Raw genomic sequence first — 26,181 nt, forward strand, 5'->3', positions numbered from 1 at the left:
AACTGCGCAGGCAGCCATTAACGATTATGATATCATTGGGATTACGGAGACATGGCTCCAGGGTGACCAAGGCTGGGAATATAACATCCAGGGCTATTCAACATTCAGGAAGGATAGAGGGAAAGGAAAAGGAGGTGGGGTAGCGTTGCTGGTTAAAGAGGAAATTAACGCAATAGTAAGAAAGGACATTAGCTTGGATGATGTGGAATCTGTATGGGTAGAGCTGCGGAATACCAAAGGGCAGAAAACGCTAGTGGGAGTTGTGTACAAACCACCAAACAGTAGTAGTGAGGTTGGGGACAGCATCAAACAAGAAATTAGGAATGCATGCAATAAAGGTACAGCAGTTATCATGGGTGACTTTAATCTGCATATAGATTGGGCTAACCGAGCTGGTAGCAACGCGGTGGAGGAGGATTTCCTGGAGTGTATTAGGGATGGCTTTCTGGACCAATATGTCGAGGAACCAACTAGAGAGATGGCCATCCTAGACTAGGTGTTTTGTAATGAGAGAGGACTAATTAGCAATCTTGTTGTGCGAGGCTCCCTGAGGAAGAGTGACCATAATATGGTAGAATTCTTTATTAAGATGGAGAATGACACAGTTAATTCAGAGATTAGGGTCCTGAATTTAAGGAAAGGTAACTTCGATGGTATGAGACGTGAATTGGCTAGGATAGACTGGCAAATGATACTTTTGACAGTGGATAGGCAATGGCAGATATTTATAGGTTACATGGATGAACTTCAACAATTGTACATCCCTGTCTGGAGTAAAAATAAAAAGGGGAAGGTGGCTCAACCGTGGCTAACAAGGGAAATTAGGGAAAGTGTTAAATCCAAGGAAGAGTCATATAAATTGGCCAGAAAAAGCAGAAAACCTGAGGACTGGGAGAAATTTAGAATTCAGCACGGCAAAGGATCTAATTAGGAGGGGGGAAATAAAGTATGAGAGGAAGCTTGCAGGGAACATAAAAACTGACTGCAAAAGCTTCTATAGATATGTGAAGAGAAAAAGATTAGTGAAGACCAACATAGTTCCTTTGCAGTCAGAATCAGGTGAATTTATAATGGAGAACAAAGAAATGGCAGACCAATTGAACAAATACTTTGGATCTGCCTTCACTAAGGAAGACACAAATAACCTTCCGGAAATACTAGGGGTTCGAGGGTCTAGCAAAAAGGAGGAACTGAAGGAAATCCTTATTAGTCAGGAAATTGTGTTAGGGAAATTGATGGGATTGAAGGCCGATAAATACCCAGGGCCTGATAGGCTGCATCCCAGAGTACTTAAGGAAGTGGCCCTAGAAATAATGGATACATTGGTGATCATTTTTCAACATTCTATTGACTCTGGATCAGTACCTATGGACTGGAGGGAAGCTAATGTAACACCACTTTTTAAAAAAGGAGGGAAAGAGAAAACAGGGAATTATAGACTGGTTAGCCTTGTGTATCTGTAAAGCATGCAGTCCCATGTTCCACCACCAGGGGGTTCATCCGCTGAAGTCCCAAGGGATCCCAGCATCCCTTGGGAGCACTGTATATGAGCCGGCCCCTAAGGCCTGTTCCTCACTCTGGCGTGTCTTATTAAAGACCGAGGTCACTGTTACTTTAACCTCCCTGTGTGCAGCCTCATCTGTGTTAGGAACACAATAAGCCTAACATCGGTGGTGGGGAAAATGTAGGAATCAATTATTAAAGATGAAATAGCAGCACATTTGGAAAGCAGTGACAGGATCGGTCCAAGTCAGCATGGATTTTTAAAGTGAAATCATGCTTGGCAAATCTTCTGGAATTTTTTGAGGATGTAACTAATAGAGTGGACAAGGGCAAACCAGTGGATGTGGTGTATTTGGACTTTCAAAAGGCTTTTGACAAGGACCCACACAAGAGATTAGTGTACAAAATTAAAGCACATGGTATTGGGGATAATGTATTTGACGTGGATAGAGAACTGGTTGGCAGACAGGAAGCAGAGGGTCGGGATAAACGGGTCCTTTTCAGAATGGCAGGCAGTGACCAGTGGGGTGCTGCAGGGTTCCATGCTGGGACCCCAGCTATTTACAATATATCAATGATTTAGATGAAGGAATTGAATGTAATATCTCCAAGTTTGCAGATGACACTAAGTTGGGTGGCAGTGTGATCTGTGAGGAGGATGCTAAGAGGCTGCAGGGTGACTTGGACAGGTTAGCTGAGTGGGCAAATGCATGGCAGATGCAGTATAATGTGGATAAATGTGAGGTTATCCACTTTGGTGGCAAAAACAGGAAGGCAGAATATTATCTGAATGGTGACAGATTAGGAAAAGGAGAGGTGCAACGAGACCTAGGTGTCATGGTACATCAGTCATTGAAGTTTGGCATGCAGGTCCAGCAGGCGGTGAAGAAGGCAAATTGCATGTTGGCCTTCATAGCTAGAGGATTTGAGTATAGGAGTAGGGAGGTCTTACTGCAGTTGTACAGGGCCTTGGTGAGGCCACACCTTTAATATTGTGTTCAGTTTTGATCTCCTAATCTGAGGTAGGACATTCTTGCTATTGAGGGAGTACAGCGAAGGTTTACCAGATTGATTCCCGAGATGGCAGGACTGACACATGAGGAGAGATTGGAGCAACTGGGCTTGTATCCACTGGAGTTTAGAAGAATGAGAGGGGATCTCATGGAAACATATCAAATTTTGACGGGATTGGACAGGTTAGAGACAGGAAGAATGTTCCCGTTGCTGGGGAGTTCCAGAACCAGGGGTCACAGTCTAAGAATAAGGGGTAAGCCATTTAGGACCGAGATGAGGAGAAACTTCTTCACTCCGAGAGTGGTTAACCTGTGGAATTCTTTACCGCAGAATGTTGTTGAGGCCAGTTCGTTAGATATATTCAAAAGGGAGTTAAATATGGCCCTTACAGCCAAAGGAATCAAGGGGTATGGAGAGAAAGCAGGAAAGGGATACTGAGGTTGAATGGTCAGCCATGATCTTATTGAATGGCGCTCCAGGCTTGAAGGGCCGATTGGCCTGCTCCTGCACCTAATTTCTATGTTTCTAATCAACAAAACCCCACTTGCTAACTCGTATCTTGTTGGAATGATTTATGCAACACGAGAGCTTTGAGATCTTAACCTGAATTTACAATCATGCTGCAGCTCCCCGCAAAAGAAAGTCTGCCCATTGTAACCGCTTTGTCTGAAGAAAGGAGAGGGACCTGTCCAAGGAGGAGGTCCTTCCCATGTTGATCAATCATGCCTCTTAGTAACTTGACCAGTGAAACAGCATTGATACAATTCATGGCGATCCCGTATGGACTAAAGTGAAGATGGGGAGGGGATCATTTTAACTTTTAGTCGTGGCATACGATGGACAATATCAAATTAGCCACGAATTATTTAATGTCTGATTTGACTTCAATGTAAAGGAAAATCGAGTGGGCTGTATAACGGATGACCAATCAGATATCACTTGCTTAAGCAAAAGTTAAAGTTACCCCCAGAAACTTAATGGGAAGAGAAAGCCAGACGTTTTCCAAACAAGTTGGAAGAGGTCACAGATGACCACATTGATCATACAATATTTGGGTGATCTTTTTGTTAAGTTTTATAACAACCATAATGTTAGCGCCCTAACCTTTAATGATTGTAACTTTTTCACATATGGCAATATTGTCATATTGAAATGTCACTGTCCATTGCCATTTATTTTGCATTGATTTCCATTGTCTGAGCAAAAAAATTGCAACATTGGGCAGATATAGAGGAGATTTTAATGAGGTAGGTTCGGAATTGTAATAGCAAGGGAGTTAACACCTGCCAAAGAGCAGTGTTTGTACTTTGGAGATTTATCAAGATCTTGCCTTGTCGCTATTGGCCTGTCAAATATATGGTGAGGTCAGATACCTTACCTCCTCACTCACTATAACATTCTGATGTATCACAAAGATTGCTTATCACTCCCTTCTTAACTCATAAGACTGCAGAATAATTGCTCTATAATACACTTTCATGGCTCCCAAACAGAGGAACAGAGAATCTATTGGTAAATTTTAAATAAAACTATTTAAAGTGAGTTTTCATTTTTGCTAACACAACTTTGTACTTATTTATAATAAAAAAGAAAAACTATGCAAAATACTGACCCAAAACACCCATTTCTGCATTACAGCTGCCTATCCTGCTGCCTATGGCCAGATTAGTCAAGCCTTTCCACAGCCACCTCCAATGATACCCCAGCAACAGAGAGAAGGTAAGTTATTCACTATATTCACAATATATGATAGAAAAACAGAGCAGATGTTTTATGGACTCAAGGTATGGAACTTATTCCGTGATCATCATAATTCACAATAAAGTAAGTTACCAATGAACTAATAAGTGGAATAAAATTGTTCATATATGACTGATAGGTTGAATGCACTTTTAAAGTTTTTTTACAGTTATTTTATACAAGGTTTAAAACTGGAATAGCAGAAAGAGTTTACTCTGTGGAATACCTGGTTACTTTGAGATGCGTTAGTTAGCTGGATTGAGTTTGTGGATCGTTGCCAAGCAGGAGAGATTAATCAGTTAGGATTATGCAACCATGCAAATCACAGTCTGATTCTTCCACTAAAAAAGACACATGCCTTTATGTAGCACCTTATCTCTTACAAACATCTAAAAGCACTTTGAAGTTCAGTGTCTGAAGTAATGGAGGCAAATGCAGCAATCATTTTATGGACAGCACTGAGATGGATAACCATCTTCCTTGTGCTGTTAGTTGAAGGAGGAATGTTGACCAGGACACTAAGAGAACTCCCTGTACTTCTGCAAATAGTTCAAATGGGCCATTTCCACCTGAACCACCAGAACAGGCCAGATACAGTTCAATATCTCATCTGAAGGATAACAACCTCAACAGTGTAACCCCTCCTCAGTACTGCACTGGATTGTCAAGCTGTTTTTTAAGCTTAAGTGCTAGAGTGGCATTTGAACCCACAACTTTCTGATTCATATTTAACTGCTACCTACTGAGTCAAGTTAATACCATAGAGAATAATTTATTTTTATCTTGAACAAATGGACAAACAGACCTCCTGCACATTTTCCTTTTCCAGCCACCTGTTGCATGCCAGGCATTGGAAAATCCAGTCGGCACAGTAGTTAAGCCCAAACACATTTTCTGATAAGATCACTGGATAGCTCTAGCTAATGGGGCCAATTGCCACTCCAGCTGAGTTTATTTAACTGAGCAAAGACCTGTGATCAAATGTGGGACCTTCTGGTCTGTACAGTTCAGTTCCACATTCGGGAGTGCATTTAACATTCAAGCTATTCGTGAACCAAGCTCCCCACTGGAGTGGAACTAAGCTACAGAACCAGTGGGAACCTGTTCAACCTTCGCCGTCTCCAGGCCAGATCCAAGACCGCCCCCCCAACCTCTGTCGTTGAGCTACAGTATGCGGACGACGCCTGTGTCTGCGCACACACACAGGCTGGACTCCAGGACATAGTCAACGTATTTACTGAGGTGTACGAAAGCATGGGCCTTACGCTAAACATCAGTAAGACAAAGGTCCTCCACCGGCCTGTCCTCGCCGCACAGCACTGCCCCCCAGTCATCAAGATCCACGGCGCAGCCCTGGACAATTTGGGCCACTTCCATTATCTCGGGAGCCTCCTATCAACAAGAGCAGGCATTGTCGACGAGATCCAACACCATCTCCCCAGTGCAGCCTTCGGCCGCCTGAGGAAAAGAGTGTTTGAAGACCACGTCCTCAAAACCGTCACCAAGCTCGTGGTCTATAGGGCTGTAGTAATACCCACCCTCCTGTATGGCCCAGAAACATGAACCATGTACAGTAGACACCTCAAGTCGCTAGAGAAATACCACCAACGATGTCTCCGCAAGATCCTACAAATCCCCTGGGATGACAGACGCGTCAACGTTAGCGTCCTCGACCAGGCCAACATCCCCAGCATTGAACACACTTGATCAGCTCCGCTGGGCAGGCCACATAGTTTGCATGCCAGATACGAGACTCCCAAAGCAAGCGCTCTACTCGGAACTCCTTCACGGCAAATGAGCCAAAGGTGGGCAACGGAAACATTACCAGGACACCCTCAAAGCCTCCCTGATAAAGTGCAACATCCCCACTGACACCTGGGAGTCCCTGGCCAAAGATCGCCCTAAGTGGAGGAAGTGCATCCGGGAGGACGCTGAGCACCTCGAGTCTCAACGCAGAGATCATGCAGAAAACAAGCGCAGGCAGCGGAAAGAGCATGCGGCAAACCAGTCCCGCCCACCCCTTCCCTCAACGATTATTTGTCCCACCTGTGACAGAGACTGTGGTTCTCGTATTGGACTGTACAGCCACCTAAGAACTCGTGTTAAGAGTGGAAGCAAGTATTCCTCGATTCCGAGGGACTGCCTATGATGATGATGTATTTGTGAAGTTCTTCACCTCAATTTATGAAACATAATTTTTGCCCACCATTATTAAGACTCGCTGTTGAATGATGTTGGTGGAATCAGGTCACTGTCGTGGAACACTGTAAAATTCCATAGAGTATGAATCCTGTTGTATTCATCACATTCATAGTGGAAATTATCCTACATTCTGCAGCATCTTAATCTGAAATTGGTCTACAGAAACCTAATTAGCTGATTGGATGGTGCCATGCAAAATTAGCAATCATATAACCAAAGCTAAAATTTCAACTTTTTAATTAGATGGGAAGTCCTGAACTAAAAAGTTAAGTCATTACATTATATGTTATGTTATATTAAATAATCCTGTCAGCTACTACAGGAATTAGACCTTTTGTGAATCCTGTGATGCAATGAATAGTAATCATGTTTGCAAAGATTCTAATGCACACTCGCCACCACATGTAATACATTTCTGTCAATCATGTGTGTTACTAATGATGAGCAGAATGCAGTTCAATCCCGATTGTAATTCTACAGAAGAGTTTGGCCTACCGCTCCCCACCCCCCACCCTCATAGTCGAAGCATCACATTACATTCTGCCTTCAGAACACTTTTATTAACTTCATCATTGCGCCAGACACTTTATTTTTTTAATCTGAAGGAAAAACAGAAATTGCTGGAAAAACTTGGCAGGTTAGGCAGCATCTGTTCTGAAGAACAGTTATGAAGAAGGGTCTGCACCTGAAGCATTAACTGATCTGTTCTCATCACATATCATCACCGTGTTTCCAGCATTTTTTGTTTTTGTTTCATTGCTCCTGGTGGCCCAGAAAAAGTCTAACGCTTTAACATTGAGTAAGCTCTACTTGTAAGCATTATTGATAATATCCCTTCTTATTACTGTACCACCCTACATCATTTTAGGAGCATTACTACTGCTGACTTTGTGGTAGCTTTAGCCCTCAGTACGCCAAAAAGGATTGAGGTTAGTGAACATGTTTAGCACTACACCAAAGCTGCAATTCCTGGCCTCCCTTAAAATTCACACATCAATGCTAAAGCAGGTCAGAGCTTCACCTTACACTGCAACTCAATTACATTTCCTACATTACAACAGTGACTACACTTCAAAAAGTACTTCATTGATCATAAAAGGTGCTATATAAATGCAAGTCTTTCTTTATTTCAGTGTCGAGGCATCCATGCAACTACCTGAGCACTTTATTACTGAGCTTCTATAAAGTTCATCCTGGAACAGGTTTGCTGAAAATGTTGAATCTTGTACAATATGTTAGTGTGCCACAAGATGTTCTAAACACACAAAGGGTCAAATACAAGCCTAGTAGATAACATTGAAGATCTTTGCAGACAATTACATATAAGTTTTCACAGCTTTGTTTGCAGAGAAATGTCAGAGATCTCTACCCTGTGTAAAAAGCTGCATTAGCATTAGCAATTCATGCTTGGCAAGTATGATAACATATTAGCCAGGGGAATACTGGTTAGCAAATATTCATTAGGACTCAATTTACTATTAAAAGGAAGAAATACTGGGCTCCCATCATTCAAATGAAGCCAAGCCTAATACATTTTAATGAAGTGGAAATGGGCTGCTGTCAGCTCTAAGACAGACTTGTTCATTTCAAGTTTTGTCAGTGATGTGAATGAGTAAATGCGAGTAATCTGCAGGGTCACTATGAAAACTTCACTGCTCAGTGCAATGGAAGACTTCATTAATTTTGAAATGCATTTTGAAATAAGAAACAAATTCAGCCTTGTCAGGTACAATTGAAAACATTTAGTGCAACAAATTGTACAACATTACTTACCATGAATCTACCTTTCTCAATTCGTTCATATTGTGCTCAACTACAAGCGTCCAGCTGCTCAGCGAAACAATCACTTTTCATTAGTAAAGCCCGAGTAGTCGTAGATAAACTGATTTGAATTCAGAGATTTGATCCGTTTCAAAGTAAACTAGAATTTAAAAAAACATGGAACTGAAGACCCACACCAGCATTTTTCATGCCCCTTTTCCTGTCATGATAATTAATAGGCTAGAGCAAAGTTTAACACTGATCTTGAGAAGGATAAGCTCTGAAATTACCTCCCTACACCTCTCCGCCTCTTTCTCTTCCTTTAAGGAGCTCCTGAAAACCTACCTCGTTAACCAAGCTTTTGGTTACCCTATCCCAATACCTCCTTATTTGGTTCGGTGTTAAATTTTGTCTGACAATGCTCCTATAAAGTGACTTGGGATGTTTTACTATGTTAAAAGCGCTTATAAATGCAGATATAAAAGCAAAATACTGTAGATGCTGAAAATCTGATTTAAAAACAGAAAATGCTAGAAATACTCAGCAGGTCAGACTGCCGGAGTTGGAAGCTCAGGTCAGGGTCAAAAAGAATGCCAAGGTTGCAAACAGACTGGTTCAGCTTGAGACAATAGCTAGGGAGAGAGTTCGAGTCAGTGGCATATAAAGTTTCTCCTGGAAGGCTTCAGTCTTTCCAATATTTAGCTGGAGAAAATTGCGGCACATTTTTAAAAAAAAGTGATTTATTCATTCATGGGATGTAGGCATTTATTACCCATCCCTAATTGAGAAGGTGATGGTGAGCTGCCTTCTTCAGCTGCTGCAGTCTGTGTGGTGAAGCTGCCACCACAATGCTGTTCAAGAGGGAGTTCCAGGATTTGACCCAGCGACGAAGAAAGCGATATATTTCCAAGTCAGGATGATGTGTGACTTGGAGGTGAACTAGGAGATGGTGGTGTTCCCATGCGTAGAGATCGCGGGTTTGGGTTGTACTGTCGAGGAAGCCTTGGCAATTTGCTGCAGTGCATCTTGTAGATACTACACACTGCTGCCACGTTGCGCCGATGGAATGTTTAAGGTGATGGATTGGGTGCCAATCAAGCATACTTCTTTCTTCTGGATAGTGTCCAGTTTCTTAAGTGTTGTTGGAGCTGCATGCATCCAAGCAAGTGGAGAGTATTCCATCACACTTGTGCCTTACAGGTGCTGGGAAGGCTTTGGAGAGTTAGGAGGTGAGTCACTCACTGCAGAATACCCAGCGTCTGACCTGCACTTGTAGCCACAGTAGTTATGTGGCTGGTCCAGTTAAGGTTCCAATCAATAGTGACCCCCAGGATGTTGACAGTGGGGGATTCAATGATGGTAATGCCATTGAATGTCAAGGGGAGGTGGTTAGACTCTTATTGGAGATGGCCGTTGCTTGACACTTAAGTGGCAAGTAACATTCTCGCCGTACATCAGCCCAAGCCTGGATAGTGTTTGGGTCTTGCTGCATGTGGGCACGGACTGCTTCATTGTCTGAGGAGTTGCGAATATAACTGAACACTGTGCAATCATCAGCAAACATCCTCACTTCTGACCTTATGATGAAGAGAAGGTCAATGATGAAGCAGCTGAAGATGGTTGGGCCTAGGACACTACCGCAAAGAACTCCAGCAGCGATGTCCTGAGGCTGAGATGATGAGCCTCCAACAATCACAACAACCATCTTCCTTTGTGTTAGGTATGACTCTAGCCAGTGGAGAGTTTTGCCCCTGATTCCCATTGATATCAATTTTACTCGGTCAAATGCTGCCTTGATGTGACCATTACTCTCACCTCACCTCAGGAATTCAGCTCCTTTGTCCATGTTTGGACCAAGGCTGTAATGAGGTCTGGAGCCAAGTGGTCATGGTGGAACCCAAACTGAGCATTGGTGAGCAGGTTATTGGTGAGTAAGTGCCACTTGATAGCCTTGTCACTGACACCATCCATCACTTTGCAGGAAGATTGAGTGTAGGCTGATGGGGGCAGTAATTGGACTGATTGGATTTGTCCTGCTTTTAGGGGACAGGACATACCTGAGCAGCTTTCTACTTGGTCAGGTCGATGCCAGTGTTGTAGCTGTACTAGAGGCACGGCTAATTCTGGAGCACATGTCTTCAACACCACAGCCAAGATGTTGTCGGGACCCATACCCATATCCAGCGCGCTCAGCCATTTCTTGATAGCTTATGGAGTGAATCAAATTGGTTAAAGACTGGCATCTTGTGATGGTGGGGACCACAGGAGGAGACGGAGATGAAACCTTTGTGCTATCAGATTGTTTGTCAGCACCTCTGGCTGAAAGTGGTTATGAATGCTTCAACCTTGTCTTTTGCACTCATGTGCTGGGCTCTGCCATCATTGAAGATGAGGATATTCATGGAGCCTCCTCCTCCTTTTAGTTGTTTAATTGTCCATCACCATTCACGACACCTTCCATTGTTTAGCATGCAAGTAATCCTGTCTTGTTGCTTCACCAGGTTGCCATCTCATTTTTAAGTACACTTGATGCTGCTCCTGGCATGATCTTCTACACTCCTCGTTGAACCAGGGTTGGTCACTTGGCTTTATGGTAATGGTACAGTGAGGGATATGCAAGGCCACGAGGTTACATAGAAACATAGAAAATCGATGCAGGAGTAGGCCATTCGGCCCTTCGAGCCTGCACCACCATTCAATAAGATCATGGCTGATCATTTACCTCAGTACCCCAGATTGTGGTGGAATACAATTCTGCTGTTGCTGATGGCCCACAGCACCTCATGGATGCCCAGTTTTGAGTTGCTAGATCGGTTCTGAATTTATCCCATTTAGCACAGTGGTGGTGCCACACAACATGATGGAGGGTGTTCTCAGTGTGAAGGCGGGAATTTGTTTCCACAAGGACTGTGTGGTGGTCAATACTGTCGTGAAGAGGTGCATCTGCGCAAATTGATTGGATGTCAGACAAACAATCTGACTGCACAGAGGCAGTGCAGGGATTTAGAGAGGTGGGGGGAGAGATGGAACTGGGCACATTCAGCATACATGAAGAAGCTGAGCCCATGTCTTTGGAGGCCATTGCCAAAGGACAGCATATAGATGAGGTAGAGGAGGGAGCCAATGAGCTTTTCCTTGTATCGACTCCATGCTGTGCTTTGTGTGAGTGCTTTATGTGTAAATGGGTGCAGACTAGAAAGGTCATCTATAAGAACAGGCAGATTGAAAGAAAGACAAGCTCCATAAGATACCCCCTAGCACTCTGCTGGACTCTTGCCCATCCCTCATTTTCTTAGCTGAAGCTGAAAATGTAATGTTCTAATACAAGTAACAGGCCACAAAACCTGTCCTTTTGAGGTAGGTTGTTTGATGAATTGCCTATTTTGTACGATAATAAGGCTCAGGAATTGGCACACATCCAAACATGTCTTCCAGTGATAGTTAGCCATGACCCTCAATGTCTTCTGTGCATACTTCTTTCAAACAGCTTTGTAAACTGAGCTGCTTATTTTAGTATCTTCCATTTCTTTACCACATGTCAACTTTTTCAATGTAGTGCAATCCTTTCTCTGCAGGTCCAGAGGGTTGCAACCTTTTTATCTATCACCTTCCTCAGGAGTTTGGAGATGCTGAGCTCATGCAAATGTTCCTGCCTTTCGGTAATGTCATCTCCTCAAAAGTGTTTGTGGACCGAGCGACAAACCAAAGTAAATGCTTTGGTGGGTACAGATAAAAAAAGTTCAATTGCTATTCTGTGAGACATGGTTTTAAAAACTATATTTTATGTCAATACAGTGAAATAATTATGTCTGAAAAGTGGATCAATGCAATTTATGAAGGATTCCACTCTTCTGTAGATTAACCTTTACCCTTTCCCCTCAGCAACCCAGCTGGGGCTTTAACTAACAATTTATTTTGCTGAGGGAAAAGGATTGAATTATATTTAACATTACAATATTCTTGCTTTGCTTTTAGATTACCAGAAACTCTTGTACGTTGATGTGCAGAATACTGTATTTCCTTGAATGGAACATAGTCCTTGAATACTTTTTGTACATACAGTTGTGAGTTGCAGCTGAAAAACTAAACAAAAGCATAAACAATCCATGATCTTCTGACTGGCGTAACTGTTTTGGAACAAGCACAAGTCCTGGCCTAAAATTGAAATGTAATTGAACTTGAATGGTTTCTGGAATAAAACAAAACACCGGGCTTTACCATGTGTGCGTCTGGATGACCACCGCTCTTGTTTTTTGTTTGGTTTAATATTTTCCCAAAAGTGAAGTGAAAGCTTCTAGCTGAGTCATTCCCCTTTGCCATTGAGCTGGAAAGGGAATCGTAATCGCCACCATTGGGGTCACCTCTTGAAAAAGAAAGTTACCTCTCCAAGAGATGGTTTGAATTGCTCACGCTTGATGTAGTTGTCATGCCATTGACCTGTCTTATTTTTAATATTATCGCTTCATATTTTTATAAACCTCATGAGTTGGTCAAAATCTGATCAATTATTGCTCCCTAAATACCAGATTTGCCAAAATAAACAGTTGAAAGGTATCAAGACCATGTTACCACCAAAATGTTATTTTGCATAAAGCAACTCTTTATGCATTAGTCTTATTTTTTATTGTGGTATTTTTGTGCTGCCTCCAACAAGCTCATTAATTATATCTGAGATAAACATCTCTTCTGTAAAATACAGTCAGTTGGTTGTATTCAAGGAAATAAGATATTTATTGATTAAGTTAACTTGTATACAGTGGAACTCTAATTAGTACATTTAAAATACACAATAATTTTGTTGAAGACTATAAACAAATGACTCAAAATAATGTTTGAAACTTCCAGAAAAAGATCCTGAACCGGATCAAAGGCTGTAAGTGGGTCCCACTGTAAACACCTCTACTCATTTACTGGCCTAATTAATGAACATCGAGTACATTTTGTAGCATTACAGAATGACCTACTATGCTGTGTAAACATATTTATTGCAGAGAGGAATATAAATAAAAGATAACATCAAAATATTTCATAATTTATACTGTTTCATTAAAGTCAAAAGTGCTAAGCGTAGCATGTTCAGCAGTTAAATTCTGAAAAGAAATGTTCCTTCAGTACGCAATGGTTTCCTTCACGTTTCAAGATGTATGTTTGTTAAACTGAGGAACAGAGATTTTCAAAATGTGTTTTACTGTAAAATGGGATTTCCAACACCTTTTTTGTATATCATCATATGGTACACATGTCACTAATAAAAAAAATACAAAGAACTAAAGTCATTTCTAACAATTTAAATGCTCTATTGGTGTGTGCTGCAAGTCCTGACTGCGAACAACTGTAACCAAAGACCAAAAGATAATATCTGGCTTATGTGGTATTTTAAAACTTTATTCTATGGTCATTGCCATTATTCTCAAGAAAGACCTTCAGAAGTTGTTCATGCCTGTGGCACTCAAATGGGATTTTGGTCTTCCCTGCTCGTAAAAGTAAAGAAGTAATGTACTGTAACCAAAGTGTGATATTGTCGATTTATTTTTTTCTCCTTTTTTGATTTCACAAAATAGGTACAATAATTCACACACGGGGGGTTGTACTTTGCCAATTCATCCGATTGGTACTCTTCTTGGGTTCCCCCAAAGGACATAACAATATTTTTAAACCCTTTATGGATTGCAATTGTATTGCTGCAATAGGTTCAAAAATCCTGTAAGGATAGAACTGATCACTTTATGCAGCAATGTTCTATACAGTTCTTAATTTTATAACAACATAGGAAAGATATTTGATTTTTTTTTCACGTTAAAAGATTCTTTTTCTGGTCCTCAAAGGGTTATCACAGAATTCCGAACCAATGTTTGGCATTGTCTAAGAAATACGGAATGCAGTTTGAAAGAGTAACTTAATTACAAGAAACTAGAATAAAGGTTAAAAATTTCACATCAGCTGGATATTGTCTGTTTATCTTCTAGGGGTGTGCAGTGACTTAACCTCAAAACTGACTAGCTAACACACATTAGCTTCCCTGGCACTTTTATTTTAAGAGTATTCAGTTATGCTTAAAGCGTTTCTTTACATTTTGATAAGAATACATGAAAGTAGCCTATAACACACATTTTTAAATCACTGGCTTTCAAATTGGGGTCGTCAGACCCTAAGGGGAATGGAATGTGATCCCAGGGGATTTTGAAGGTCATCAGATTACTGTCCATCTGCTATCAAATTCTGTATTCCTTTGCACTTGCTGCCGTTCCAGCACATTTTTGTTGTAGACTAATAAAAAATTTCTCCTGCAATGATACCACTGGGCAGCGTGCACTATCTTTCAGATGTTAGGGCAGGAGCTCTCTCCCTGCGAGTGTGTCAGTATTTGCAATGGGTACCCACACAGGATAGTTTAAAGACCACTGCCCAAACAGTGCAAAGTCTGTGCATTAATGTATCTGAAAAGATGAGCATTTTATCAAAACTTTGTTCCTTTATTGGTAGAAAGCTTCTTGCCAGATAGAAAAGATGGTTTTATCATCAGGATCTCTAAACAGACATGGCCATAGTGTTGTGGGTTCTACATTGCTAAATGAGCAGAGGTTAAATTAGGTTGGCTGTTCCAATATAGAACAAAAAATTGCATCTCATACTCTAATTAGCTTGAGTTCCCCATTTCAGTGTAGGACCTTTGCAGTCTGGTATTATAGCCATTAGTAAATAGTTCAGAGCACCACAGTCTCTTTAAGGTCATGAACCTTACCACTTTTGAGATTTAAATTCTTAGAAGGCATGGCTCCACGAGGGACCACTACCTACTTCCAGCTATACAGATTATTTTACTTTAATAAACTACTAATCCCTATCCTCTCTTTTTCGTGTTGCAATTAACGGGGAAAACCACCAATGGGAGCCCACATCCTAACACTTTAATCAATCTCACATAAATTGATCTGCGGTGACAAAACTCTTGTTTCAATGCAATGTGTTTACACGTAACCCTCAATGAGGAGAGAATAGTACCAATAGTACTGACCCGGTAGGGCAGTGACATAGGCACTATTAAAACAGGACGCACCACAATGGTACTAATATACTACCACAGTCACCATGCTGTTGGTAATAAGAACATAAGAACATAAGAAGTAGGAACAGGAGTAGGCCATCCAGCCCCTCGAGCCTGCTCCGCCATTCAACAAGGTCATGGCTGATCTGGCCGTGGACTCAGCTCCACTCACCCGCCCGCTCCCCGTAACCCTTAATTCCCTTATTGGTTAAAAATCTATCTATCTGTGACTTGAATACATTCAATGAGCTAGCCTCAACTGTTTCCTTGGGCAGAGAATTCCACAGATTCACAACCCTCTGGGAGAAGAAATTCCTTCCGTGGATCACTCTCATAGTGACGATAGGGTTGGTATAGGTTCAGTCCACAAAAGCAAATAAGTTCTTTATAACATCAACAACAACAAAATCTTTTTACTGATATTGCCATACTACAGTTATCAAAATGATGGAATTACACACTTATTAACTAGTACTGTTAAAAACGCAACCAGATAGGTCTGCTTTCTTGATATATACAGAGATGTATCAAAATTAATACGGTCACAGCTTGCAAGAATTAAGAACAAAACTATGCAACGAGGAAAGGCACTTATGATAGACCATGTACAATCTGCCAGAGATTCCACTCCACTCTGCATCTTACTGAAAGTCTTGTTTAGATATTTCCTAAAAATAATCAAGCAATTCTCCAGAATATCCAAATATGATCAGAGACCAGAAAAAGCTTGCTGTTAGATAGTCAGTTCTATCTCATCTCTAGTCCCCAATCTTTTTCTCTCTCTCAATTTTTTTATCTTTTTAATTATCACCCTGATGATCAGTGCACCACTGAACTTTCTTTACAAGTGTAATGTTCTGTTTCCTCTTCCTCCTCGCAACATCTTTACTGTGTTGAAATCAAGACTCATCGCACCATGTCCTACTATAATTAGTTCTTTCCAGGAGTTGAAAACTGTGGAAGTATTTTACCTCCTAATTACTAAACCCGAAATTACCCCGTCTTTTCCTTTACTCTTTCCAACCTCGGTGGTGTCCTGCAGTGTGGACCTAGCACCTTCTTCTTCTCCACTAGCCTATAACACTCAGTAGTTCATGCAGAGGGAGCAGCAAAATACCTTTGTGAGCCACTGAGTATTGTAAACATTTAGGACAACAGCCAACGGTTATTTTGGGACATTAATCTATGCTAGTTTGGTTGAAAATGTATGGACTTGGCATTGTATAACAGATGTAAAGGTTAAACCTCCAGTGCCAGTCTTAAACTGTATGATCGCACCCCGTCCAAATACTGAATGTTCGAACCACACACTGCCAACATTTATATTTTCCCTGCTACATGTTCCATTATTCTGCTTTTTCAACAGAACTACAAAGTCCATATGGGAAATACAGGAAACAGCTCTGTGTGCACAGGTCAGCGGGCAGATTACAGGGGAAATAGATTACAGGGGAAATAGATTACAGGGGAAATAGATTACAGGGGAAATCTCTACAAAAAGAGATTTCTTCCAATTGTCTCTTGAACCAACTTATGTGGCTTGTTTTACATGGTCTCCCATGGTAAGTTTTTCTATAAATTTATTGCACTTGATGTGAAAAGGATCAGCCTGACTTCACTTAACTTCTTAGTTTTTAACTTGTATCTTCTAGTGTTTGACCATAGTGAACAATATATTTGGATGTAATTCCCTTAATAATCCTGCAAATTTTGATTAGATCACCTCAAAGTCTCTTGTCCAGAGACAACTTAACTTCCATAACCTTATCTTTTTACTTAAATTCCTAATTTCTGGAATCCTCTTTGTTCGTTGCTGCAATAACCTTTCAAGGACAATAATATCTATCTTATGAGTATGTGACTCTATACAGATGCTGGTCAATGCAACAATATAATCTATTGATTTGTATTAAGGGTTAATTGTAAGAGCCTCACCTGTTTGGAGTGAATTGTGGAAATTTTGGTACATGCTTCCCACAGTTGTAGACCCATTATGATTTCATAGACTTATCCACTATAACCCTAGGGGGAGGGGGCGTAATTTTAACCTAACCCATCCAGTGGAAAACTGACAGGATCTGATCAGGTGTCCATTTTGCACGAAGCCCAATTTTACATTCATTGAAGTCAAATCGGGTGGGATGCAAAATAGGTGGTCGATTGGACCCGGTCAGTTCCCACCAGGTGGATTAGGGTAAAATTGCCGCATGTCTCTTTCCTGTCAGTTGAGCATGATAGGGTAGATTGTATGGGCCTGATAATAATTTGGAGCCGGGAAAAGAGAGGGGTTTGGGCAGGAGCCGGAGGTAAGGGTTTCCCGCAGGCCCTGCCGAAATTAATGGCAGAACCTACATTTTTGAATCTATTCAACTGGTTACCCGCCCAACAGCTGGCTAGGTCGATAAGCTAGCTGTATGTCGGGCTGGAAAGCTGCCAGGGAGCAGATGTCAGGTAAGTCTGACATCACGGAAGGGGGAGTCCAACATCGGGGCGGGGTGGGGGGCGGGCGGGAGTAGCACATTATGGGGGGGTGAGGGGAGTCAAACAGCAGGGAGTGAGTTGTTGGCCAATTGCGGGGCTCCTATCGCTGGGTGTTTAAAAGGTAAGCATGTTGGTCCTGGGGGAAACACTCCGGCTCCTCCTGGCCCACAAGCAGTGCAATAAAGGCACTGACCTCATGCATCCGGCCCCTCTCGTCTTCTTTCATCTGCTGGGTTTCCCCAGACCCAGGTGTTAAAAATAAAATGAGTTAAAATGGAGGCATGTAGCCATCTTAAAACACTGAAAGCAGATTAAGAACATAAGAAATAACAGCAGGAGTCGGCCATTTGACCCCTCGAGCCTGCTCTGCCATGTAATAAGATCATGGCTGATCTGATCATGGACTCAGCTCCACTTCCCTGCCCGCTCCCCATAACCCATATTTTCTTAACCCATGAGGGAATAAAGGGTTACGGGGGAAAAGGCAGGGAAGTGGACCTGAGGATATGATCAGATCAGCCATGATCGTATTAAATGGCGGAGCAGGCTCCAGAGGCCATATGGCCTATTCCTGCTCCTATTACTTATGTTCTTATGTAACCCTTTACTCCCTTATCGCTCAAAAATCTGTCTATCTCCGCCTTAAATATATTCAATGACCCAGCCTTCACAGCTCTCTGGTGCAGAGAATTCCTCAGATTTAGAACCCTCAGAGAAGAAATTCCTCCTCATTTCAGTTTTAAATGGGCGACTCCGTATTAAGAACATAAGAAATAGGAGCAGGAGTAAGCCATATGGCCCCTCGAGCCTGCTCCGCCATTTAATATGATCATGGCTGATCCGGTCATCGACTCGGGTCCACTTCCCTGCCCGCTCCCCAAATCTCCTTATTCCCCCATCAGTTAAGAAACTGTCTATCTCTGTCTTAAATTTATTCAATGACCCAGCTTCCACAGCTCTCTGAGGCAGCGAATTCCACAGATTTACAACCCTCTGAGAGAAGAAATTCCTCCTCATCTCAGTTTTAAATGGGCAGCCCCTTATTTTAAGAATCTGCCCTCTAGTTCTAGTCTCCCCTTTCAGTGGAAACATCCTCTCTGCATCCACCTTGTCAAGCCCCCTCATAATCTTATACGTTTCGATAAGATCACCTCTCATTCTTCTGAATTCCAATGAGTAGAGGTCCAACCTACTCAACCTTTCCTCATAAGTCAACCCCCTCATCCCCGGAATCAACCTAGTGAACCTTCTCTGAACTGCCTTCAAAGCAAGTATATCCTTTCTTAAATATGGAAACCAAAATTGTGCGCAGTACTCTAGGTGTGACCTCACCAATACCCTGTACAGTTGTAGCAGAACGTATCTGCTTTTATACTCCATCCCCTTTGCAATAAAGGCCAAGATACCATTTGCCTTCCTGATTATCTGCATACTAACATTTTGTGTTTCATGCACAAGGACCCCTAGGTCCCTCTGTACTGCAGCATGTTGTAATTTTTCTCCATTTAAATAATAATTTGCTTTTTTATTTTTCCTGCCAAAGTGGATAACATCACATTTTCCCACATTATACTCCATCTGCCAAAGTTTGCTCAGTCACTTAGCCTGTCTATATCCCTTTGCAGATTTTTTGCATCCTCCTCACAATTTGCTTTCCTACCCATCTTTGTTTCATCAGCAAATATGGCTACATTACATTTTGTCCATTCGTCCAAGTCATTAATATAGATTGTAAACAGTTGAGGCACCCCACTAGTTACTAGTTTGGAAACAAGATTACATGACCATCATGATGCAAAATGCTATAACAGCTGTAGGGAACCACAAACATAAGCAGCTTCTAAGCACCTAATCAGCCGTTATTATACTAGTCTGAAGAGACTTTTTGTTTCACGTTCCAGTACAATTATGTAAACACAGCATCGTTCGCATAACCATATATATTTTAGACACCCCTGATTTCTAACAATACACCATTAAAATCAGGCCTTGTTGGATTAGCTGTAACTGGGATTTGAACAGCATACTGACTGCTAAACAAACTTAATGGCCCTGAAAACTAATGTTATTTTTTAAGTGTCAAATTTCTCCATTATAATAAAAATTACAACTTTTTTAAGAAAGTTACTGTTCGCCAACCAGAAAATGACTCATTTACCCCAACTCTCTTTTCTGTTAGCCAATCTTCTATCCAAACCCGTGAACTTTTATCTTGTGCAGTAACCTTTTATGTGGCCCTTAACGAATGCCTTCTGGAAATCCAAATACACCACATCCATTGGTTTCCCCCTTATCCACCCTACTCGTTACATCCTCAAAGAACTCCAGCAAATTTGTCAAACATGATTTCCCTTTCATGACACCATAATGACTCTGCTTGACTAAATTATGCTTTTCCAAATGTCCTGCTACTGCTTCCTTAATAATGCACTCCAGCATTTTCCCAACAATAGATGTTAGGCTAACTGGTCTATAGTTTCCTGCTTTTTGTCTGCCTCCTTTTTTAAAAATGGGTGTTACATTTGTGGTTTTCAAATCTGCTGGGACCTCTCCAGAATCCAGGTAATTTTGATAGATTACAACCAATGCATCCACTATCTCTGCAGTAACTTCTTTTAAGACCCTAGGATGCAAGCATTTATCTGCCTTTAGTCCCATTATTTTACCGAGTACCGGATTGATTGCCTGTCTCCCAACCCACCTCAGTTAAAATCGGAAGTAGGCGGGTCAGATGCAGTATGGGGTCAAGTTTTCCATTTAAAACATTTTTTTTAACGCCCATCACCTTGGGGGGTAAAAATTATACCCTCCGAGTCTGTAGAAGGAATCAAAGGCTCTTTCCATGCTTTCTTATATTCAGTACAAAGCTAGGTGCACTAGACTAACACATCAAGGTTTGCATTAATGCTGCAATATATCGTGGTCAATTTTCTGTTTTTTTTGTAGAAGTCATAAAAAAATGATTTTTTTCCATAAAACTAGAAATGTTTATACCCGTATATTGCGACGAATTTCATTTGTCTTTGTTGCACGTACAATTTTCTTGTCCGTCTTTACTTAATAATACATTTCCCGATAATCCATTCGCAATAACTATATTTGTCAAGAATCAAAATGTCAGCTAGATTAATGACATTTATCAACTTCCTCTCTAATATACTGTAACTGTTAAGATAATATAGGTTTAGTGACAAATATTATTTGTATTAATAAGCTTTTGCGCTTTACCTTTAAATTAAATTTTTGTTAACAAGTGAATCATAAAAATGTCAGCACGGAAGAATGCCATTTGGTCCATTCTGCCTGTATTGGTGCTTCCTCCCCCACAAGAATGATTTTGTTTAATCCCATCTCCCTGCTCTTTGTTTATGCTCTTCAATATTTTTCTTTAAGCGTTTATTCCCTCATGAATGTGATTAACTCAGCTTCAATAACCACTTGCAGTGATGCATTCCATATTCTAATAACCCTTTGTATTAAAAAAAACCTTCCAACCTCCTGCTTTACACTACCCCTTAACCATTTTTATTTTAAGCAATACCAGAGAGATTCGTGTAAACAAATAAACAACACTCTTTCTCTTGGCAACTAAAAGCTGTCGGTACAAAGTTGAGTAATGGAGAGGCACGATGCAGACTATACCAGCAGCTCTCCGAGAGTGTTGCAGATCTGTAATAATGGCATTTATCTTCCTGGAGCATTTAACTAATTACAATAATTCATTTCCGATCACAGTAGAGTTTATACTGACACTGAAAGGAGTCAAGAATAGATAAGAACAGGAAAATACAAAAGCTGGAAATCCGAATAAAAACAGAAATTGCTGGAAATACAAAGCAGAGCAGAGGAAACAAATGTTAATATTTTGAAAACAAAGTGTTAATCTCTCTTTTCTCTTTCCAGATGTTGGCAGACTTGCTGCGTATTTCCAGAATTTTCTATTTTTCTTCAAGAATAGACAAGTGGCTGAAGATTACTGCCAGCACTTATTCCATAAATGCTTAAAATGCACATCTCTCTCCGCTATTTTAACCAAAAAGTGTACCCACCAGGTTATAGTCTCCTTTAAAATAACAGAGAAAAGATTTTGATATGAGCATGTTAAGTGCTTATAGAATAACAATTGCTAGCAGGAATTTATATCCTAAGTTCTCTCAAGATAGGAATAGTAAGGAATGGCTGTTAGAACTGCAATTAGGAAAAATCATTGCTACCTATATGGAGGAGAATAAATTATTTTCATTAGTATTATAAATGTTATTTCAGCAGTATACCAGAGCAGTTATTTTTGTATTTTAATCAACAAAATTGATTTAACCCGATTATACAATCCTCATTATTGCCTCTGTTAGAGTTCTGTTGATTTATAAAATGTTCATAGCAGCCCTTTCTTACCAGACCTCACTGTGGCAATTCGGAGTGACACAATTCCACTCCACATATCATCGTTCTGATCCATTCATAGCCCAGTAAAACTGTAGCTGCTTAAACAACAGGATGACCAGAACTGTAAAGTAATGTGGAATAAAACTGACAAATTATCACAGTCATTCAGTTTCAGCAAAAAAAAAATTATTTGCAGAATAAAACTTTTTTTTTTAAAGCCCTGCCACCTTAGTCAGAAACATCAAAAACGGGATTATGGAGGGCTGTCTAAAATCCAAATAGTTCATTCTCAGACAGTCCAGCTAATCCCCCTTTACCCCAGGACATGGTACTATTGGGTATCATCAGTGAGATTTGTGACCAATTGGCTTTTATTTTCTTTGATTTTTAAAAATCATTATATAAGGTCTATTGCGTGCATAATTAACATTCCAAAAGAACCTATCTGCATTTTTACTATAAATAAGAAGTGTGTTATAAGGCCTGCTTAATAATTGTTTGACTCTTTGGCTCCTATGATGAGCATCCTTGTGAGAAGCATTTGTTGTTACAAAAACAAAGACTTTAGAAAGCATCATTCACAGAGGTTTGAAGAGTGCTTAGAATCAGATTGCAAATAGCTCACTCTATCCCATCAGAGTTTTGGAATATTTAGCCACTGCATTGACATTCTTGTTTCATTGTTTTGTGTTTAACACTTCCTTAACCGAGTAACAGGAATGAGAATAGGGCCATAATTTCTGGTTCCAGCAGAATTTCTAAGAGTGAACGGGTCTACAAAGGTTATGGCAAAATGATCCAATAAAGCTCAATTTGTTTTAAATGCAGAGTGAACAATTCCAACTTGGTCCTAAAATTGCTCCATTTCAAAACAAAGTTGCTTCTGGAGGTCATTTTGAATGCAATACTAAATCATTTCAAACATGGATAACCGGCATTCCTCCAAAAACAAATGGGAAGTAGAACAATGTCCTTTGTTGTGTTACCCCAAGAATAACTAATCATTTTACAGCTTTCAAAAAAAGTTTTAAAAAAAAATACTGAGGCCTAGAAATTCATTAATGTCACACCTGTACTACACCTAAATGTCCAGTATTGCAGGTGGCATGCGCATGTACATTGCGCAGCAGAAGTGCAATGCCCACCATATTGGTAAAGGCTCCAGTATAGGCTCTATGTATAGCAACAACGGCCCAGAATTTCTTGGAGTTTTGTACCATTGAAATGCCACATCTACGGCTTTAGATTTGTGTTATACAGTAAAAGTCCCAGAAAATTATGGCGTGAGTGAGTTACGGCATTATTCACGCCACACCATAATTTCCTGGGACTTTCACCCATGCTCCATTCATACCCTTGCTGAAACCGAGCAAAGTTGACCATAGCTATGCTCCCACCCCCACCCCACTCCCAATTAAGTCAAAGACAATTGCAAAGTTCCTTGATTTACGTCGGTTTACCTGCCTCAGGTACTTAGACTGCAAAATAACGGCACAGGTGAATGTATTTAAATTTAAGAGTTCAGCATTTGTAATTGGACCTCATTGAATAATTCCAGTGAGCTGCCGGCTCCCGTCAAGGCAGCTCGCTGGTTTCCTCTGGACCAATTTGAGCTGGCTGTGCTTGTTTTCATATGAATTCTAGCCATTTAAACCAGTTAAACAGTGTGCATTGCACGGTAAATTCACATCCACAAAGCACAAATTTTTAAATACAGAATAGGACTGTCAACCTCCAGATGTTGGATTGCACATAAGACCATTTTATTCACGATTGATCATCTGTTACCATAACATTAATCCTGCGTGTCTGTAACTAGCTGTGAGATTAAGACAGTGTGGTTTTCATTTAAAAATATCGTTCTACTAGAATTGGAGTCAAATCTGCAAACAGAAGATTTGGTTGGGTTATGATAACCGGACACACGAGATTACTTCGACAATCTTATATCATGTTCGGTGTCACCTGTATACACTTTCTGATGTAGCACTGGTTTAAAATTACCTTTTTATTACATTGAAAAGCATCCAAACATATTTGCGAGGTAAGAGTCAAACTGAACATTTGAATCAAATCTTGGTTTTTTTGATAAAGGATCATAATCACCAACGATTCCCAATTTGTTAATTTTGTGACCTAGTCTTATTTCTAACTAAGACCGAGTAATTAGATGGATTCTGATTTTGCTGATCCAGTTTAAGCAAAATGAACCTACTGAAATGGTCTTCATCTCTGCACACCCCGATATAAAGTGATAAGATTTTATATTGCAACCATGTAAGGTTGGACCAGATTGATTTCTGATCCCTCAGGCAAGATTTACCATCAAAAACAAGATTGGTCTTCAAGACTTTTTCCTCCTCCCTAGATGTTACATGTTCCTCATTTTGCTTGGAATCCGCACTTTGTTCTTTGTTTCTTGCTCCATTACCCTTCTCTAACCATCAATCGTCCTTTGCTTTCATGATTAGAAACAATAATTCCAGCATATCAAATTATAGCAGTAATACAATGAATATCAGAATTCCACATTAGTACAAAACATTGATCTGAATTATAATACAAGTAACATTATCTTTAGCTAAATTATATTCACTTAGAAGACACAGAAGCCTAGAAAACAAATCAGAAATTAACTTGGTCCAGCCTATATATAAAAAGATTGTGATTACCAGGCAAAAGATTGTTAAAAAAAATTGTAATAATGATATTTTAATCTGTGGGACTTGAACTCTTCAGAGCTTAAACTTCTTGGCTTCCCCAGAGAATATTTCCATTTAAATGTGAAAATACTTTTTAAGTGGAAAGAGCAGTCTGGTGAAAACAAAGGGTTGAGGCAAAGTCTTGCGCAATACAAGCATGAACTGTTGTATTAGTTCTTCCTGGCCCACGAAGTTGTAAAACCAATGTTTTTGGCAGGTTTTGTGAGTTTTGACAATCCTGCCAGTGCCCAGGCTGCCATCCAGGCAATGAATGGTTTTCAGATTGGCATGAAGAGGCTGAAAGTACAGCTCAAGAGGCCGAAAGATGCCAACCGCCCTTACTGAACCGTTACAACTCAACTGAGACTTGAGAGCTATTACAGGTAATTTTCAGACTTTCTGATAGCTTTATATAATCGTGTATATATTGTGGTATCTATTTTAGCAATTCTCATTGACATTTTAACCTCTGGTGCCTATTATTTGTATGAATTAGATCCATTCATGACCATCAATTCTAAGGCTAATATTTAACTGAACAATGGATGTCAGACTGATGGCTATTTACAATGGTATCTATCAACTGACTTTTAAAACTAAAAGGCCTGTGTAAACTTTACAGATATAAAATTAATGCTAGTTAATGCAGCTAATATAAATAAGAATATTCATGGGGGACATTTTCTCAGATGGTAGTAATTGGTACTATCTTTAAATCACAGCATTGCTCAAATGGGATGATCTGATGAATGGAACAAATAATTTTTACCAGGGTGTCCTCATTAACAGTCTTTAGTTGCACTTCTAAAAAATTCCGGGTTATCTGCAACTTATGGACCTAGAAATTGGTTGATGCCACATCCATTCTACAGGTGTAATATGGGCACCTAAGCTTCCAATATGGTAGGCGGCTTGCGCGCACATTCGGTTTCAGATGTCCACCGCCGTCATATCGGTAAAGGCTTCAGTATAGGTGTCCAGGGCCAAAATCTGAAACAGGCATTAGACACTTTGCATATGCAAATAGGGGGCCTAATATCTGTTTCAGGACACCTTCCCAAAATTGGGCTGCCCTGTACGCCGCTGCATTCAGGATGACCAAGTCTACATGAGGCCTAACTTTGGTGGCCTCCAACAAAAGAGCAATTTTGTAAAAAAAAGAGACTTACCTGAATGTGGATCTGGGAAGTGTAGGAGTGCTAAAGACCATTGCTGGCCCGAACTCCACTCACTCCTAATTGGACCAGCCTGAGGGCTGCTGCCAGCAACACAGTGGCCTGAAATTTAAATGCTCCGCCGACAAGCTTGCCAGTATGTTTTTAAATGAGGCCTGAGGCCCAATATCAA

At 40.5% G+C, this 26,181-nt stretch overlaps 1 protein-coding gene across 1 annotated transcript in view; it reads left to right on the forward strand.

The window, feature by feature from the left end:
- Window positions 1–26,181, forward strand: part of celf4 (CUGBP, Elav-like family member 4) — a 1,192,896-nt gene that overhangs the window by 1,143,145 nt on the left and 23,570 nt on the right. Inside the window, exons 10-12 of the mRNA XM_070862469.1 lie at window positions 4,156–4,236; window positions 11,796–11,939; window positions 25,052–25,217. Of these exons, the coding sequence (XP_070718570.1) occupies window positions 4,156–4,236; window positions 11,796–11,939; window positions 25,052–25,179 (353 nt within the window). The 3' untranslated portion in view covers window positions 25,180–25,217. The remainder of the gene's footprint in view (window positions 1–4,155; window positions 4,237–11,795; window positions 11,940–25,051; window positions 25,218–26,181) is intronic.

The sequence above is a fragment of the Pristiophorus japonicus genome, chromosome 2, assembly GCF_044704955.1.
Source record: "Pristiophorus japonicus isolate sPriJap1 chromosome 2, sPriJap1.hap1, whole genome shotgun sequence".
NCBI classification, from domain to species: Eukaryota; Metazoa; Chordata; class Chondrichthyes; family Pristiophoridae; genus Pristiophorus; species Pristiophorus japonicus.